The sequence below is a fragment of the Micropterus dolomieu genome, linkage group LG02 (genome assembly GCF_021292245.1).
Source record: "Micropterus dolomieu isolate WLL.071019.BEF.003 ecotype Adirondacks linkage group LG02, ASM2129224v1, whole genome shotgun sequence".
In the NCBI taxonomy this organism is placed as follows: Eukaryota; Metazoa; Chordata; class Actinopteri; order Centrarchiformes; family Centrarchidae; genus Micropterus; species Micropterus dolomieu.
The window spans coordinates 13004576-13023208 of record NC_060151.1 but is presented as its reverse complement, the minus strand read 5'-3'; the positions used below and the strand labels follow the sequence as shown (position 1 = coordinate 13023208).

The window sequence follows — 18633 nt, the reverse complement described above, 5'->3', positions numbered from 1 at the left end:
AGTTCTCTGTCTTTCTCTCAGGACAGATGGATGCAGGATTATCTCTGTGATTTCAGGCAAAGATTAGATAGGAGAGCAGATGCACTCAGTGGGAGAGTGAGGGAGAAACATGAACGTCACAAACAAGGGAAGTGAGGATGTCGAACCAGAGGGTGGGGCACAGTGTCTGCTCGGTGTGTGTGCGCCGACAGTTTTTTTTTTTTAACATCACGGTTGAGCCTCTTTCAATCAGCGGTGTTTTTCCTAATAATTTATAAATAATTCCTGTTCGTTTCGCTTCAGTCTGGTCTTCTTTTTTTTTTAAGAATTATCCGGAAGTGAAAGCAGTGTCATGTTGACGCTTCCTTGACGGATTAAATGCGGCGTTGCAGCTCCTCACTGAGACCACTAGATGGCAGTAAACTCGCTCATTATGTGGTGGGGACATCTTTAGAGGTTTACTGGTTGTTGTAAAAAAAAAAAAAGCTCTTAAACCTGTAATAACTTATTTTGGGGGGACTTTGGAAACAAGTAGTGAAAATAACTAACGTTGTTTCAACTTTTAAATAAATATGGCGGATTTATTACCAAACTGCCTGTTCTACACATCCACAACACATGGAGCAACATCAGCACCAATGTGTGTCTATGTCTGGCAACTCCACCCGTTGAATGTCCTATATTCACTTGCTCCACTCTGTCAAAAGGGTCCATCTGTAGTATGCAGACCCCTCTCCAATATGTTCACCAGCTAGTTAGTCATCAACCATATCTGCTCTTTTGTGCTGAGCAGGTAACATAGTTGTTTAAAGAGGATTTTTTTCTGCTAAAAAGAGCCGCCTGCTGCCAAGTGAGTGTGAACTATAACAGTAACTTTACTTATTGTCTTTACCACAACAATAATTACTACACTACAAAACTCTTAGAACTGACAGGAACTGCAAAGGCAGGTTCATTAATATGAGCAAACTTTTCACTTAGTAGTCATGTGATCCACTGTTAATATACAAATATTGCTTATAACCTTTTTAAATAATACGACTATCACCACTACTAATATTACTGTTGTTATTTATAATAATCATACTATTACTGACTTGACCCATAAAAGCTTGTACTGTCATCACAATAAGGCTGCGCAACAGCAACCACAACTTTAATTTTAGTGTTTTAGTCCCTCTCTGTGACCACTAGAGGGCATTGAACACAAACTCATGATTTTAAATACACCATAGACTGCATAAAAACTCAGGTTAACCGTCAACTGCTTCGGCTTTGATAAGAACATCTCCAGAGGGGTAAACTTATCCCTTTGTTAGAACAGCTCCTAAATAATACAATTATTACCAAAATTAATATTCCTATCAGTATAAACGTTATTAATAACAATACGATGGTTACTTCGTTAATATAATAAGAGCAATATCATAATGATTATTAATATACTGATTACCATTGCGCACTAGCCATGAACGTAGTGTTGTAGTTCTGTACTGTGACCACTGGAAGGCAGTGAACACTCACTCTAACTACACCCAGGTCTCATGTGAGCTACAGTGTAGCGACAAGGAAGACACAACACCATACCAACACTTCCGGTAAAATGTTTCAAAATAAAATAATTAGACGTGACCGGTGTCTTACTATAAATGAATGTGGGCAAACATTCACAAAGTATTTATTGCAGAGTATATTAGACTATGATGCAGAAGTTCATATTGTTTTGAACTGCTTGATGATACAGACTTAATTAGTACTGACATGAGTATGAATACTAAGTACCCTTAGTGATCAGAACTGCCCACTGAAGGGAGTTGAGAAGAAACATCTGTGAGAGAAAGAAGTTAGCCGGAAGGCCACGCCCATTTAGGGCTACTCCTGTTCGTGAATGGACAGATTTGCTAGCTATAGGCGGGGTTATGAGCTAAAACTCCACTGTGATTGGACCGTTGCGACGTCTGTCTGTCTGCTGCCCGTTCATTGGTTGTTTGACGAGGGGATTAACGTGAAATCGCTCTGCTTTACTATGAACCTCAATGGAGACTCTATAGGAACTTGCGCGAATGCAGGCTTTTAATTTATAACACGAAGTTAGGTTTTTACTAGCAGCACCACCACCAGATCTGTGGTTCACAATTTGACAGATAATTTCAAGTCTTAAAAACAAGAAGCGGGCAGACCTTGAAGTTTGTCTACAAGTGTTTTGAATGAGGAACTCGTCTCAGGCTAACGTTATGTAGCAAGCTAATCTCAATCATCCATTCGTAAACTCAGCGATCGCTTCACAATCTGTTCCAACTGTTACAGCTCACACAAAGGTAAGTGCGTTTAAACACTTCCCACTTTTACCACCGGCACTCCTTCATGGGAGTGATATGAAAGACTTACCGTAGAGACAACTTACGTCAACGGATAGTAAATCTGGGTCACTCTCTTCGCCATGTCGGTGCAGAGAGGAAGAGGGCAAAATCAACCGGTTTGATTTGAGCACGTTCACCTGCTACTCGGCTCTTCCGAAGCTACATCGCAGTCTCAATCCTTTCCAGGCATGACCGAGTACAAACTTGTGGTGGTCGGGGCAGGAGGTGTGGGGAAGAGCGCGCTCACCATCCAGCTCATCCAGAACCACTTCGTTGATGAATATGATCCAACCATCGAGGTGAGAAACAGACCATTTAGACACACTGTCCACGGTCATGTTTGCTGTGTTCAGTGGTAATATAGCCGAAAGTGGTTCACATTTTGACAGATAAAGTAGTAGTAAATCTGGCTTTTATGGTTTCGATGAGTGGGCATTAATGCACAGGATGTTTGGGGCAGAAGATCATTTGCAATTTAATGTGATATTTAACCTGTCGTGTTAATCCCCTCAAATGTTTCACCTGTGCAACAGTGTGTTGGTGTCTTTATATGGGCTGTGCACTTGCATGTGCATGACACAATAAGTAACTAGCTAACTTAAGTGTAGCCCTACAGAAATGTGACCTTATAGTCCTCCATTAAAAGCATTAGCAAGAAAATGTACTTAAATATCAAACGTATTCATTCTGCAGCAGAATGGCCCTGTCATACTATTATATATTACATTATAGGATTATTATTACTCATCCTTAAAACTATTAGAAGCAGTTTAATGTTAGCTGGTCGAAGCTCATTTCATCATATTTTATGAACTAATATATGTTTTGTATCTGAAAATCTTTGCCTGCAAACTAAATAGTAACAATAGCTGTCCAATAAATGCAGCGGGTTAAAACATCAGTAAGCATAGCGGTACACTATAAAACACAATATTTGCTGTCACAGATCTACAGCACCATCAGCCAGAAACCTATGAAAATCTGCCAGAGCCCTCTAAAAGTTGATTTAAGACCTGATTAAAAAAAATTGTACTTAGTGAAGAGCCAACCTGGGCTCGAAATGTTGTACTCTTTCTAAACTAATTAAACAAAGGGAGCTTTCTGCAGTGTTGCGAGTCCTTGTGAAACAGATAATACCTGGTTAAACCCCATTACAGCAAACGGCTCTCCTGTAAACCCTCATTAGAGTCAAATAATTTCCACTAACAGAAATCAAAGCTTTTAATTCTGCCACATCATCTCTTTGGTCTCTAACATTGTTGCCTTAAAAACCACAAGCTGGTTGTAAATCTCTACTCTCAGGTGGTGTTGAATATGTCAGCTGTCAGTAACGTAATTTCATAGTTAATGTTTAAGAAATATTCAAGTTTGTGCAAGTTCACCACAAAACATTCTGTTCTGCAAGGTCTTGTTGCTACAAGACACAGCAGCATGAAAAACAACAAAACAACACGGGGATTAATATGATGCAATCCACTGTCGGATTTCTTGGCAGACGTGCGTGGTACTGCCTACGTGATCATGTCAGTGCTGTTTTTACAGGACTCGTACAGAAAACAGGTGGTGATTGATGGAGAGACGTGTCTGTTGGACATCCTGGACACTGCAGGTCAGGAGGAGTACAGCGCCATGCGGGATCAGTACATGAGGACAGGGGAGGGCTTCCTCTGTGTGTTTGCCATCAACAACATCAAGTCCTTCGAGGACGTTCACCTCTACAGGTACAAGATGTGGCCCGTGGCCTGCCGTGCACACACCACCACAGACTGGCACCAATATTAAAACACAGCTGGAGGAAGAAGTCGAAACAAGTTGAAGGACTAATGGTCCACTTCAACAGTGTGTAATAGAGCTGTGTGTAGAGTACAGTGCAGGTTCAGACTGTCTAGCACTACAAAGGCTACTTCCTGGTTAGCAGGAACTGCACTAATTATCTCTAAGCCATATCTGAGTGTGGTTAGAAGTTCTGTGTGGCCGTTTGTACACTAGAAAACTGAATTGTTGCAAAGACCTCTCCTGCAGTGTAAAAATGAGTGATAGCATTATTCTGTTTGCAAAGTATCAGCTCAGTCCTTCTGCTAACTTGTTGGTGTTGCCTTGTGCCTCTTCTTCAGAGAGCAGATCAACAGGGTGAAGGACAGTGACAGCGTCCCCATGGTGCTGGTGGGGAACAAGAGCGACCTGGGTACCCGCACGGTGGAGACGCGGCAGGCGCAGGAGCTGGCACGAAGCTATGGGGTGCCGTTTGTCGAGACCTCTGCCAAAACCAGACAGGTACGCAGCAAAGACCGTAACACGTGCATTTAGTTTGCACTGAAGCATTCATGGGCCTAGAGTACCTTCTGCAAATAAAGACATAAATAAAATATATATATCATTAAACAAACTTCAATCTCAACATTGTGTGTGACATTTGTCTGTCTCTGTCTTGCAGGGGGTGGAGGAGGCTTTCTATTCGCTAGTGCGGGAGATTAGAAGATATAAAGAGACCAACCGTAGCAACAAGAAGAGCAAGAAGAACACTCAGAGACGTTGCATAATACTATAGCAAACCACACACACACACACACACACACACACACACACACACACACACACACACACACACACACACACACCAGCATCCCGTACAGCACTTGTTTCATGCTCCTCTTCACACACTGCACCTCCTCTGTCACGGTGAAGATGTCTAGCACAGCTCCGGGGACAGGGAAGCAGACGTGGCAAAATCCATTTTCTACTGCTGTCAGTTTCCACTGAAAAGTATGCGACCACAAGATTGTGCATTCATCCATCCACTGTGCAGTGTTCAGTTAACGCTGTGAATTCATTTGATTTTTGTTTTGATGATCTAGAAACATCTCGAAACTGCAGTTTTAAGTTGAGTTTATTTTTTCTTTAACTTTGTCTGTGGTAGAAAGACGAAACTAAATGAGAATTTGTAGAATTTCATTCTCTTATTTCTAGTTGTCATTTTCCGGCCAGTGTTTTTACACTCAGCTCCTGTTGACTATTCAGGGGTCGAGGGTTCACAGTGGTGCTTCACTGCACTTTGCACTGTTACGTCTCCAAAAATATTTTAGTACTCAACAAATCGTTTAGCGTGGTGAAATTGAAATTAAGTCCAGCAAATAAAATGAAAACGGTGTCATATTGACGAGGATACTGTTTTACTGTGCAAACATTTTGCTTCCAGACAGATTACTTTTTAATAGGTTAGTGTGTCCTCCGGGCTTGAAACAGAAGTATCTGCTTTTTTATTTTTCTCCGTATGTCCATATTTCAGTGGAACAGCTGTCTTAAGATGGGCCCCCCACAGCAACAAAGCCTTAGAGTTGTGTTCCAGCCTCCGAGGTGCACTTTATTCATTTCCTGTTATGTTTATTGTAGAATTTGGGATTAGTTGGTGCCATTTTAAAAGTTTACTCAGGAATATAGTGTTTTATGAGGAACTGAGGAATAACAAGGCCAAGAGCCATTTCAAATGATTGGTTGAGATGTGATGCCTGTGCCCTTCACTTCACACCATCATTAACTTGTTTGAAGTGTCCACCCTGCTGTTCGTTCCACACAGTACTCCAAAGTCCACTTTTAATGCAATTTATAGGTCAGTCCCAGTGTCAAGTCACTCTGTCCAGGCACTGTTTACGCTCCAGCGCACTGCACCAGAGTATGTAGCATATACAAACATCTCTGTGGTACACATTAAAACCGCACTGATGCTGCAGCCAGTGGTTTAATCGGTGAGAAATCTCCAGAGCTCGGACACAGCAGCAGTTATCTGATCATAGGGCTTTTTTTTAAGTAGTGTTTGTCTTCTTTGATAATTACATCACCCTAAGTGTAATGGATTGTTATATTTCTATTTTTGTAGCATTACAACAGCTTTCCCCTACATTTGTATTAAGAACCTGCCACCCATATATTTGCTAAAGTTATATCAGTGTTCAATGAGCTAACTCTAGATGCATCCGGCTAATAGGTGATTCCATACATGAAGGATTACCACTGTGTGATGGTGTCAAACCGGCAGCTTCCAAATGCCCGTCTCATGATCTGGACTTCATGTAGTTACATTGTTAAAATATAGAGTAACTCAAAAAATTGATTTGAGCCAAACAAGTCTGACTGACAGCTGAATTTTTAATGCACTCTGCTGTAAAGAACAAGTAAATGTCTTAAACCTTTATTGTCTTGTCTGTTTTGTTTATCCAAGATAGATCTTTACTGGTATAGTTTAAGAGATCTCAAACACAAACCCGGTGAAGAATGTGGTGCGTTGATAATACAGACCTCAAAAGTGCCATCAAAAGTTTTGTTCTGAGATACCAAATCAGTGGCGAGGAAGAGCTGTGGTTTGAGGTTTGACAGAGACAATAACACTGAAGAGGACGGCAGCAAACTTCCTCTTTTCATTTCCGTTAATGTGCACACTTTTGCTTTGATAAGACTTTGTAGATTCACACGTTGTAAACCTCTTTACACACAGTCACGCACATTTACCGTCTGATGTGTTTAACAGCAGTGTGGTTCAGCATCATGTTTGTACTGTACTTTTTTTTTTTTTTCCCCAGCCCACATAAAAGAGACTTTTTTGATTTTATTTTACAAAAAAAAAAGTCATTTAATTCATATTAGAAAACATAGAAATAGTGTGATATATATGCATTTTTACAAGCAGCAAAAAAAAAAAAAACAAGGGGAAAAAAAGTCCATCTCAAACGAGGCACATAAGGAAAAGGAGAGTGCGCCTCTCACCATCCAAAGCGCGACACCAGCTTGCTCTGGTCATCCAAATCTTTCTGGACCTTCTTCCTCATGTAAAAGATGGGGCAATCCCGGCTGCACAGAAGTCAGGAGGGACAGTGTTACTGGACTGCCGTTGTGTGCTCAGCTGTAGTAAACAGTTATAATCAATACATACCTGGTACAGAGCACATCCTCGTGGAGGGAGCCTTGACAACGCTGACACTGAGTCCACAGGCGAGAGAAACGCTCCTCCAGTGTGTTCATGTGAAAGATCTGTAATTAATAAACAACCAAGATGTTACTAACTCATTTAACATGTTTGTTATCAGAAATTAAGTCCTTAATTCTCATAATAACAAATTAAAAACTGTGCTTACTGCACTAGTGACTTAAGAAAGATAGCAGCCCAAAAGTTAATGAGAAATGAGACTAATTTGATATTTAAACCTGTAATGAATACCCTGAGCTCCACAAGAGGGCAGTGGTGTGATTAATATACAGATATTGCTTAAAAATAAGACAACCAAACTAAAATAAAAAAAAATAAAAAAACTCAACTTAGTCCTATTAGTAAAGAAAACCATCATATTAAAAAGACATGTCATCTTGCCTACCTCCTTTTGGTACAGTTCAGACTCCTTCTTCTTACAGAAATCGCACACAGCCGCTGCAATGACACAAGTTAGACGTCACACATATGAAGCTCCCACTCAAAACAGTGGCACCCAACCTCGTTAAGTGGATATCAAATTAACAAAAAAAGAAAATCGTGATTTTCTGAACACACACCGTCTGTCTTGAGTACAGCTTTGCAGCCGATACAGGTGCTCCTCTTCTGAGCAAATGCCATGAGACCTCCGATCTTCGAGGTCAATACAGTTTTACAGCGTGTGTGGTCACCCTCTGAAAGACACCAGAAAATCAAGCAACGTTAGGATTTAAAGCTTGTGAAGATACAATGACACTCAGTATGTGTTAACTAACACTTGCTTTAGTTGTTACGATGTATGCACTGTTACATTTGACCCATTAGATTTCTGTATATGATACACAGACGGGCCATTCACACCTGGTGAGCTGACTGCACTGGATAGTGCTTGAGCACATGAAAGTAAAGGTGTAAATGCACCCAAGACACTTTGAGGATGGATTTGTTTTGTGAACGTGAACTCACGCACAGTTGAGTTAAACTCGATATAAACTATTAACAAAAATAACAGAAAAGGAGTACACGTTATGAAGAAAGGTAGCACGCGGAAATGATTCCAGGTGGCCCTTAAGTTTCACATTACATCGGTGCACCGCTGAAGAGAGGAAAACATGGGTGTATAATCCATGAAGGAAAACAATTATATTTTTTACAATTATATAATATATTTGTTTAGTAATTTAAAGTTACGCTTGAAAATATCAAGAATAATGACAAATGTCAAAAGTGGTATCTTAAAGTTGTAAGGAACTAATCTACAGATTCCTCAACTCATCATTTCATAAATATGTAAATAAGCCACTGATGATGATAAGAGTGTCAAGATCATTGCCTAAATTGTAATAAACAAGACTATGATGTGTGTGAGTTTGTAGACTTACTGAGCAGGATGCTCTCTGCCTTGCTCTCTCCCAGGATGGGCTCAAATATTCTCAGCAGCGGTTTGGACAGCTGCTGCTCCAGGTAGTATTGTGTGTCGATGGGAATGGTGTTCTCCAGAACATAGATCGGGTCCTAAAGCAACAAGTGGAGGGATCAGGATTATCATCGGGATTAAATATGTATTAAAAAGAAAAAAGGTTAACCGAGCATGCTTATTTACAGACAATCAAAGACAACACTACAGACCTCTGACTTCATGTATGCTGCTACTCCCTTTGCAGCCTTGATGATGACGTAAGGAACTCTGTCTCCAAGGTTGGGGGCGCTGCCGGCATCCCTTTTCCTCATTCTGTGAAACATCGGAATTAAAATTGTTAGTTTACCTACGTCACACACACAAACACACCCCCGCAAATATTTAACCTTGGAGTATGCTTTGAAGTTAGATGTCTCAGTGTCCGGTTAACCAGACCTCTCTGCCAGCTCCACGTGCGCCTGTTTGCCAGCGTACTCCTGGGCAGTGCGCGTTAGCTCCTTGGTGATGACCAGCTGGCTGATGTCGATGCGGTTGCACAGCAGGTCTGAGATCACTTCTTTAGCATGAGCCACAGCACCCTGAGGATCCCTGACAAAACATCACACCAGCTGTGATTACTTTCACAACAGATTCACAAAAGCTCATCATGGGGTTAATATTCAACCAGGCCATGAGACAGAAAGTGGGCTTTGGTTTTTACTTTTTGGGAAACAAAAAAATCAGATAAAATTGTTGGTTTAAAAAGGTAAGAAGTTCACGTTGCTTCATCAATTATTGTGTTTTATTCAGTATGTCCAAATGAAAGGGGAAATTATGAAAAAACATGAAATCACCAGAAGTCATAACAAAATTAATTGATAATGAATTATTAAATTATATACAGCGCACGCGCGCGTGCGTGTGTGTGTGTGTGTGTGTACCTGTCTATGAGGATTCTCTGCAGACAGGTGTTGATAAGGTTGGCCACCAGAGGGCAGTTGTCTCTGCGAACAGTCTCAATGCCTTTACAGTCCATCTTCTCATGCGTTTCTGCACTGGAGGAGAAATAGAGGCCTGCATAGCGCTTCTTATTGATCAGCAGGTATGGGTAGTACACCTGCGGAAGTGACAAAAACAAGCGCTCATTAGCTGAGAGGACACTCAAACTCTCCAGGGGTCGCTACAATGTGCAACTGTCTGACTCTCAGAGGCAGACTTCGGCCAGAGGTGTGTTTGCATGTCTATCTTATCCTGTCCAGTTTAAATCCTCAACTCTGTTTCAGCCAACAATTGTTCCTCTACATACTACACGAGGATATCAGTCATGGTGGTGTTAATTCTCTTCTACATGCTCCCGTTACACCAGTACTCAGACGCCTCCACCCACTCAAACTATCCCGATTAAAATAGAATCACAGACACTGGGACAAGTGCTTCAATAAATCAAGAGGACACAAATAGTACCTTCTCAAACTCCAGTTTTATGGGCGGTGTGAAATGGGACGACACCCACTCTGCTGCCTCCTTCCCGATATCCATGGCCTCCCTCACTGTGGCCACTCCAAGCTTAACCATGACGGAGTCCGTGTCCCCATAAATTACCTTTAAATGACAAAAATAACATCAACACCACACACAAAGGGGGGTCCATCAGAAACATCACGTAGAAGGTTCCATACCTTTGGTCAGCTCAGAACTGCACATCTGCACAGTATTTCTTGATATAAATAAGGCTTATGTGTTAACTAAACTAAAAGAGGGGCAAAGAGGCAGAGTTTGGGTCAGAAATGATGTGGCACAGGTATGTGTTCCTCACCTTGGCGTCACCTTGGTAACCGTTGGAAATGGTGTACTTGGACTCCACCAGCTGTTTGGTTTGCTCTATCATCTGTCTTCCAAACCCAGTGACGCTCTGGATGAGGAAAAACAGGAAGCATTTAAAGAAGTTTATTACTAAATGATCTGTGGTGTTGGAATAAGCTTTCATTGTCATGAGTTTCAGTGCCTGGGAAAAAAATATGTGCCACTGAGTAAGGCGATTTATCCCAAAACTGCTCATGCAGAAGGCAGCATATGTCTTCTCAGCTCTCTGCATGGGTTAAAATATATGTCAACCTTCCACAAAACAGGAAGAAACATAGCCTGTCATGGTTCATTTTGACACCTACAGTAGGTCTTTGTGTTGAAATGTTCATATTTCGACTTGTTCTGTGGTTTTTATTTCAACATCAATCTTTGCTCTACATCTCTGTGCTCACATCGACTTCATCTGTGCAGAACAGTAGAAAGTGCAACAACAAGTCAACAAGGGACAACTTAATTTAGCATGAATGAAAAACAGTTGTGAAGGGCCAGAATTGCTAATTGCCATATGTTTAGAAATGGATTTTAACTAAAACAATACAATGAAGCAACTCTCCGTTTGGGTGTCTAAGTAGGTTCAGATTTTTGTTTAGAAAGTAGTTTTCTAATCCCGATGTACTGGGTAATAATTGTAAATTAAAGTATGTAAACATGTACAGTGAATTTACAACAACACATACTGTGCAGTCACTTGTATTACATGTGAACAACAGAATTATCCCAAAGTCATTTTCAACAACGAAACATTTTGTTTTCTTTTCTGCCAAATCTGCCATTTCTGCAGTTGGATTTTAATACCAGCAAAGTGCTCACCTGTGAGATCTCTAGGCAGGGCAGCTTGCCCACCTGGGCTCCTGTGAAGCCATAGACCGAGTTTGCACTAATTTTGAGAGCCAACTGTCGGCCGTCCAGCACCTGCCTCTTGAAAGGGTCAGTTTCCTTCTTTAGCTCTGTTTTGGCCCTGTGGACAGACAGAGAGACAAGCTGAGAAGGAAGCCACGTCTGATGGATCTGTTGTTACTCAAATATAAATCATATCTAAATTGAATGAGTTTCATGCGTTTGTAAATCTGATCATCATTATTATAACATAAGCAAATACATGAAACACTACATGTGAATCAGAGGATCTGAAGTTTAATAGGTTTAGCAGCTAGTTACATTACACGGAACCGTGGGACTGAAGCAGTCTACTGAACTGCTAACTTTCCACTCCAGTTCAGTTTGGTGATTTATTTGAAAAATCCAAACCTCTTCCTGGCAGACAGCAGATTCTCCAGGATCTCGGGTAGAAGTCCTTTCCTCACTGAGCTCTTCACAAACATATCACCAGTCGGCGTCTTGATGAAGTCTTCTGGTGAGAGGCTGAAGACACACAACCAATTCAGATATTAGTTCCTCATATTAATACTAGACAGAAACACAGTCGAGTGTTTGTCTAAGTGGGAAAGAGCAGACTGGGCGCTCTTGTAAGAGACATTTTTAATCTCAATGAGATTTTTCCTGGTTAAATAAAGGTTATACTAACTGACACAAAACAAAAGAATATTCTTTGAGGATTTTCAAGATAACCACTGCTCACCCCTGTCTTTCCTGTGAGCCCTTCTGCAGCAGGGTGGTGTAGCACAGATTGTGAGCCATCATAATGGACGGATACAAGGAGGAGAAATCCAGGGTGGCAATCGGAACGCTGTAATACCTTCACAGAGAAGAAGGTGGCGACAGTGAGGTGTATAAGAAGCTTGCACGTACAAAACCCATCAATATCAAGGGCAGAGAGGAGTCATAGAAACAGCAGCTGTACATACCCTTTCTCTGGCTCAATGACTGTCGCTCCGGTGTAGTCTTCTCCTCCTTCTGTCTTTACAACAGGCATGACCAGGTCCTGTTTCATGGCCTAAACACGTACAGGCACTTCAGTTTCCATCCTTAAATCCGCATGTACACATACAGTAACTGCCCCGTGTGTTTAACTTTGTTACCTGTCGCAGCAGCTGAGAGACGACTTTGATCTGCTGCCCTCTGGAGAGCAGGTAGGTGAGAGGCACACCTGTGACTCTGGCCATCTCCATGTAGTTAATCACACACATCAGCTTCTGCAGTAAGCGCAGCGGGAGATAGGCGTCTTTCAGGCAGTACACAGCCAAGCGGCGACGTGTCTGCTCGTTGCCGTTCTGTGATGGGAGGAGAAAAGGAGGAAGTATAGATGAGGAAAAACCCGTACATTTAAATATTGATAAATAGCGCCATTTGAATCTGCAGGTTTCTGGTTTTTGCTTTACCTGCAGATCAGTGATGATGGAGTGCTGCACATCCTCCTTCTGTTCCTGCAGGAAGTGGTAACTCACGGCGTTCAGTGTGTACGAACGCAGTTTATAGTCCCTGAGGAGAATCTGAGAGAAACACACCAATCAGTCTGTACTCAATGTACAGGGTCTTTTCCTGAAAACATTCTTAGCTAAACAATGCTCCACAACTAACTAACTAACTAAGTAACTTGAATATTGCTGCTGTTGTTATGATGCACAGCAGTAGTCTGCTGTTGATGCAGTTGAAGCTGACCTGCAGTAGATCAAACTGAACCCGGCCCTCCATGTTAATGGTCTTGTTCTCTCGACGGCCCATCTGCTTGCTCTGGAAGTTTAGGTCTCGCAAGACTGACTTGATAACTCGCACACGGCCAAGGTAGGGAAAGAGATTCACCTTAACACAACAGAACATTTCTTGAGTATAAGGGGGAAAGGGGAATGTCTTACTTCAAATTGAAACGAGAAAGTATTTGTACAACAAATTCATCTTCCAGAGGCAGTGCTTTACTTTTATGTGCATTACTTTAATCTGGTGATTTCAGGACTAAGTACTGCATGGAGGAAGTAGACAAATGTGGCTCCAGCTAACCTTTAAAGCAGCTGCCCTGTTGAGCAAGTAGGGGAAGTCAAAGTTTTGGATGTTGTATCCAGTGATGATGTCTGGGTCCACGGTCCTCAAAAACTCTGCCCAACTCTGTTCAGAGAGACGTAAACAGACACAATGACAGATGATCAACGAAATGAGGAAAACATGTCAGAATGTTTGTTCTTCAGAGCCTTACTGACGCCAATGTGTGTACCTGCAGTAGCTGTTGCTCCTGTGTAAAGCACAATATCTGAGAGCCCACGATGCTGGCGCAGGACTGGAGGGTGAAGACGGTACGAATGAAGGGCTCTGTCTCGCCCTGCCGCTGCACCATAGACGCTATCTGAATCACAGGGTCTTTGTCTGCTTCTGGGAAGATTCCTGGAAAGAAAAGTTAACGCCAGAGTCAAACTCGGCATTTGCTTTTTTATCAAGTATGATCAGGCCTCGTAGACAAAAAGTTGGGGTAATGCTGTATAAGAATGCCAGAGAGAAAGAAAGAAACCCACCTTTTCTTCCTGCACACTCAATGTCAAAGCTGAGGACCCTGAGCGGTGCGATCCTCTGCCAGTCTCCCTCTGCAGGGTGACTTATCAAATCTTTCCATCCCACATCCACCTCATACTGACACAAGGACACCTGAAGGACAAAAACAGGGAGAGAGACTTCATGAACACAGTTTGTAAAATCCTGACGGAAAAAAACAAAACGTATACGAAGTGAACTGCTGATTCATGTGGCGTCACAATCATTTATTCTAACGACAGGCCAAATTGTGTCACGTAACAGGTAAAGTGTGAACTAGCCCTACCTTTCCTGGGTACTGAGAATCCGTGTCCTCCACCATGCTCTTCTCTTCACGCACTTTGTACTTGCCTTTGGGAAGTTCGATCCAGCAGCATCCCACCACATCACTGTCCACCATAAACCTGACGACACAGAGAGGCTCATTAAGCTTAGCTACAAAATCCCCAGAGGTCTTTATTACACAAAACCACGTTTTCAAGACTAAAACTAGTGAGATTTCAATGGTGCCCCTGTAAATGTTCCTGTACTTGGACAAATAAAATATAATAATGCAATATTAAAACACTCCGAAGGCTCCAAAATTACTCAGAGGGAACTGTGAACAGCCTGTTTAGCCTGACCAAAGTAAGAACACCCCAATCTGGTACATTCATATAACTGAAATAACAACATAAATGAGATGCAATTCACAAAAACAAATTGTAAAAAGAAGCTTGATGCTTCTATGTGACAAGATATCATATGACCTTTACCATTTCTATTAGGGCTGCACGATTTGCAGAAAAAGTCATATTGTGATTATTGTGGACAATATTGCGATTCGATTTTAATGGAACAAATGGTACTATGAGTCTACTTGACCTAATTTCTATACAGCACAAACACACACACCTTATCTCAAAATCTATGTTGGCCTCATAGGATTGGTAACCCTGTATGGGGAAAGGTCCGAACTTGAAGCCCTGCTCCAGAAGTCTCTTTGCTGGGGCGATGAGACGAGGCATCGCCATGGTTATACGCAAAAAATCCAGACTGCGTTTCCCATGGTAGCCATACATGTCTGGAGGAAAGAGAAAATAAAAAGCATAGTCACTTAACTTTCTAACTTTGCGTGTAAATGAACTATTAAAGTTCACAATCATTTAATCAAAGAACATTTCATTACAACTCCTTTACACACACTCAGATTCAGATTCAACAACACACACACATGGGCATTTGCACATCACTTGTACTCACTCTCTTTGCGGGTGATGTCCACAGCCAACACTGTTATGGAGATGTTGTCCTTGTTGGATCGCATGTCCTTCAGGACAGCAGAGTTCAACTCTCTTTTAAATTCACCCAGGTAACTAGACGTGAACCCTTTCAAAGGAAGCAGAAAGAGGGAAACATTGTAGGATTTATAAGAATTCATTAAATGATCGTTTTCCCCAAAATCTAAAACCCTTCAGAAGTCAGAAATGTGCTCTACTGAGAGCATGTTTAATAGTAACCGACTGAAAGATATTGCACAGATGCAAATGTGTCATTAAAATACAAAGTGTTCATATTCAATGTATTGACAAAATAATGACAAGTACTCACCAGTCGGAGCAGGAACATAGAAGTAAGGTGCGAAACCGTGGATGTGGCAACACACACTGTTGCCACTGTCTGTCACCCCAAACATTCGAATGATCGGGACTTTTCCCTGTAACTGGCCGGGCATGCCAGCCACTCTTGCCCCTTCATAACAAAAAAGTGGAAACCAACTTAAATATCTTCTCTTCTCACATGCAGCAACAGCATTTGAGCAGGTGGATATGTTTTACACTCTTATTTAAATCCAAACAACAAAGAAGCCAAGACGCAAACACAACTGCGGTCTTATTATCTAATTGGTAAGGTCCACACTTCTGAGACTCATATCTGTGTGAAATATTTGTGAATACAGAACTGCTCTACATAAAATGATCTCTATCCTAAGTTGTTAACAACAGTAAATACCACCGAATTAAGTTATCTTGTTTGTGACTTCAACCAAAGAACTCTTTGATAATTACCTAAATAATAGTCAAGATCAATCTGCTGAAACACCAGAGTGTCAGACGATGGGTCCAGAGAAGGTGCATTGGGCCGCCGCCAACGAGGGTTAAGGTCTGCTGAGAAGAGGTCACCTGCCGAAACAAGGAGGTAAGACAGAAGAAAAAACAAAGTGCATTATTTAATATGTCAATTGATATCGCTAAAAACTGTTTAAGTATAGTCAGATGTTGAACCAACACGGTAAGTGTAATTTCCTGAAATTATGGTTACCTAGTTATTGTTTGCACATACTTGCATTATTCACATTGCAAAACTATCCATCCATCCATTAATTAGCTATAGCCACTTATCCTTGAAGGTTGCACAGACAATCCCTGCAGCCAAAGCCAAGCATGCTTTGTTTACTGAAGGCATGACCGGATCACCAATTTAACTATACAGGACTGATTTGTTAAAGCTACCAGCCAAACAAATTACTCACCTTGAAATGAGAAAAATCATAATGTAAAATAAACATGATTATTTTTCTACAGGTTCTGTGAAAAAAAATTGTGTCTGTAGGTGTGTTTGTTTAAGAAAATTATTAGCATCAGTATGTGACGTACAAACTTTACATAGGTTGGGTGCTATGTATATGCTTTTATACTTCAGTACATCAAATGGTTGATGAAGATGGTGTCATACCTAAAGCTTAACTGCATTATTTGAAACAGGCCTGAATGTCATTTACATAACTCTATAGTTTTATTCATGCCACAAAATATTGCGTGTTTTTCTGTGCAACACTCACCTACGGGAATAACATCGTGACCTGCCTGCCCCTCCATCTCCTCCGACTCCATCTCTGCTTCCTCAAACATGGACAATTCCTCTTCAAACTGCGACGGACTGTCCTCCCATTCACCAGCTGTTTTACCCCGCTTGGCCTGGGACACACCACCAATAGCAGGGCCACCATTGCGTCTTTTAAAATCCATGCCTGCAAGAAACATCGGCGGAAGAAGGCAAGCTGAGTATGATAATTGTAAAACATATATTCAAAATGAGGCAGAACCATCAAATTTCAAATTTTTGGTACTAACTTAAGAGCTTATTATCACCTGCAATGAAAGCTAATATTTTGAGTGACATAACTAGATATGAAAGGTTAGACAGAACAGAAAAGAAACACTGTCTTAACTGTGCTTGTGTTAATGTTTTTTGTACCGTTAGGAGTATATTTTGCATATAGTGCAAGTGTTTACAAACTGTGTGAGCTATGGTGGGATTACTGTGAATAATAAATTAAATATACAGTATAGATTAAATACAGTGCTGTCAGGGATATAAATGTACACACACACACACACACACACACACACGCTACAAACTCAAGTGTGTTTTACATGGGACAGGATAGAGTGCAACAACAAAACGGGCAAAATAATCAGCATATGGGGGGGGGGGGGGGGGGGGGGGGGAGTAACCTGGACAGGGTCAAGGGTAATGTAAAGATCAACACAGCGACAATGATATTCAATACACTTGAAACATTAAATCATGCTTTGTCGTTGATGTCATAGTGTGTATGTACGTTAATAAAATGCATGGCATGTGGTTGATAATAAGCACCAAGTAATGAGAGACAAGCTTCTGCTGCACATAATGTAGCCCATGTGCCTAGGCTAGCATGGATGTAAGCTGTGCCCCTCCTAACACCACACAACACATTATAACGTTATGCAGTTAGCATCAGTCTATGATCACAACTAACGTTAGGTAACCTTAGTTGGCTCCATTGTGTCTTCACAAGCATCTAACAGTTAAACGTTATTTCGGTTAACATAACAGCACTAATGTTGATAACGTATCCTCGAGTTAAAGCGGTACGTTCACATTTTGCAGTTCTCTGTAAGGCTTCATGTATATTGACCTCAGCTTTGCAGCGGTGAGGTTTATGTGGAGTTGTGTTTCGTTTGTGACGAGCTAAAACAGCAGGCTAGCAAACGCGAGCGTAACACAGTCTCGCGCCAAAGCTGATCTTACCAAACCGTAGGCTCGATCAAACTGTGAACTCTGTCAAGACTCTGTCAAGACTTTTTGCGGCTGATTACGTTTTTACTGAAGTTATAAATACCTATCAACGGTACTTCTTGACAACAGCCCCTCGGTTGACAACAGCTCCCGCCACTCTTCTTCAATTCGTGAACTTTCACCGGCGAAAGCGCGGAAAATTTCCGTTTTGCTACTAGGCCAAATAGTAAAGTAATGGCCAATGACGACACTGTTAAGGCGGAAACGCGGCGGTTAATGAGGAGGAAGTTGAACGCGGCTCGACTATACCCAGTAGATGAAAGAGACCGTGTGTTCCCGGCGAAATGACGTCAGAATATGCGCAGTAGTGAGGGAGGGAGAAACGGTACAAGTCAATAAATGTCAACAAAAATCTGTGATTTGTTTTTATATTAACCATAAGAATAACAATTTGCCCAAACTAAACCCATCTTTTATTTGTCTATTTTATTTATGGCATGAAATTATCGGAAGTTATACACTCATTCAACACACAAGAGGGAGGCAAACATCACGGAACAAACTGTTTTAGATCGGCTTTCAATACACTCTTGCGTTGACAGTGGCTATAA

General features: G+C 41.4%; 2 protein-coding genes across 6 annotated transcripts; one reads left to right on the top strand and one right to left on the bottom strand.

Moving 5' to 3' along the window:
- Positions 1 to 1991: 1991 nt before the first annotated feature.
- Positions 1992 to 6528, top strand: zgc:55558 (GTPase KRas). Of its 5 annotated transcripts, none has more exons than XM_046075330.1 (6): positions 1992 to 2297; positions 2526 to 2638; positions 3882 to 4060; positions 4454 to 4613; positions 4774 to 4892; positions 4933 to 6528. In XM_046075330.1, exons 2-5 carry the CDS (start codon positions 2528 to 2530, stop codon positions 4885 to 4887), a joined length of 564 nt encoding a protein of 187 aa, XP_045931286.1. In that variant the 5' UTR covers positions 1992 to 2297; positions 2526 to 2527; the 3' UTR covers positions 4888 to 4892; positions 4933 to 6528. The 5 variants fall into 5 exon arrangements, with proteins under 5 accessions (XP_045931286.1, XP_045931295.1, XP_045931310.1 ...); XM_046075339.1 differs by having other exon boundaries at positions 4925 to 6528; XM_046075354.1 differs by having other exon boundaries at positions 4774 to 4896; positions 4937 to 6528.
- On the bottom strand, positions 6465 to 18283 carry pold1 (polymerase (DNA directed), delta 1, catalytic subunit). Its single transcript, XM_046075305.1, has 27 exons — positions 18126 to 18283; positions 16800 to 16988; positions 16027 to 16140; positions 15569 to 15709; positions 15221 to 15346; positions 14873 to 15041; positions 14265 to 14382; positions 13963 to 14092; positions 13668 to 13834; positions 13457 to 13561; positions 13121 to 13261; positions 12841 to 12951; positions 12541 to 12732; positions 12367 to 12455; positions 12141 to 12257; positions 11810 to 11923; positions 11372 to 11519; positions 10512 to 10607; positions 10160 to 10297; positions 9637 to 9812; positions 9152 to 9304; positions 8926 to 9028; positions 8679 to 8811; positions 7878 to 7991; positions 7703 to 7755; positions 7264 to 7361; positions 6465 to 7181 (listed from the first exon to the last, which is right to left on the bottom strand). The coding sequence occupies exons 2-27, from the start codon at positions 16984 to 16986 to the stop codon at positions 7094 to 7096; spliced, it is 3321 nt and encodes a 1106-aa protein (XP_045931261.1). The 5' UTR covers positions 16987 to 16988; positions 18126 to 18283; the 3' UTR covers positions 6465 to 7093.
- Between the last annotated feature and the right edge of the window lie 350 nt (positions 18284 to 18633).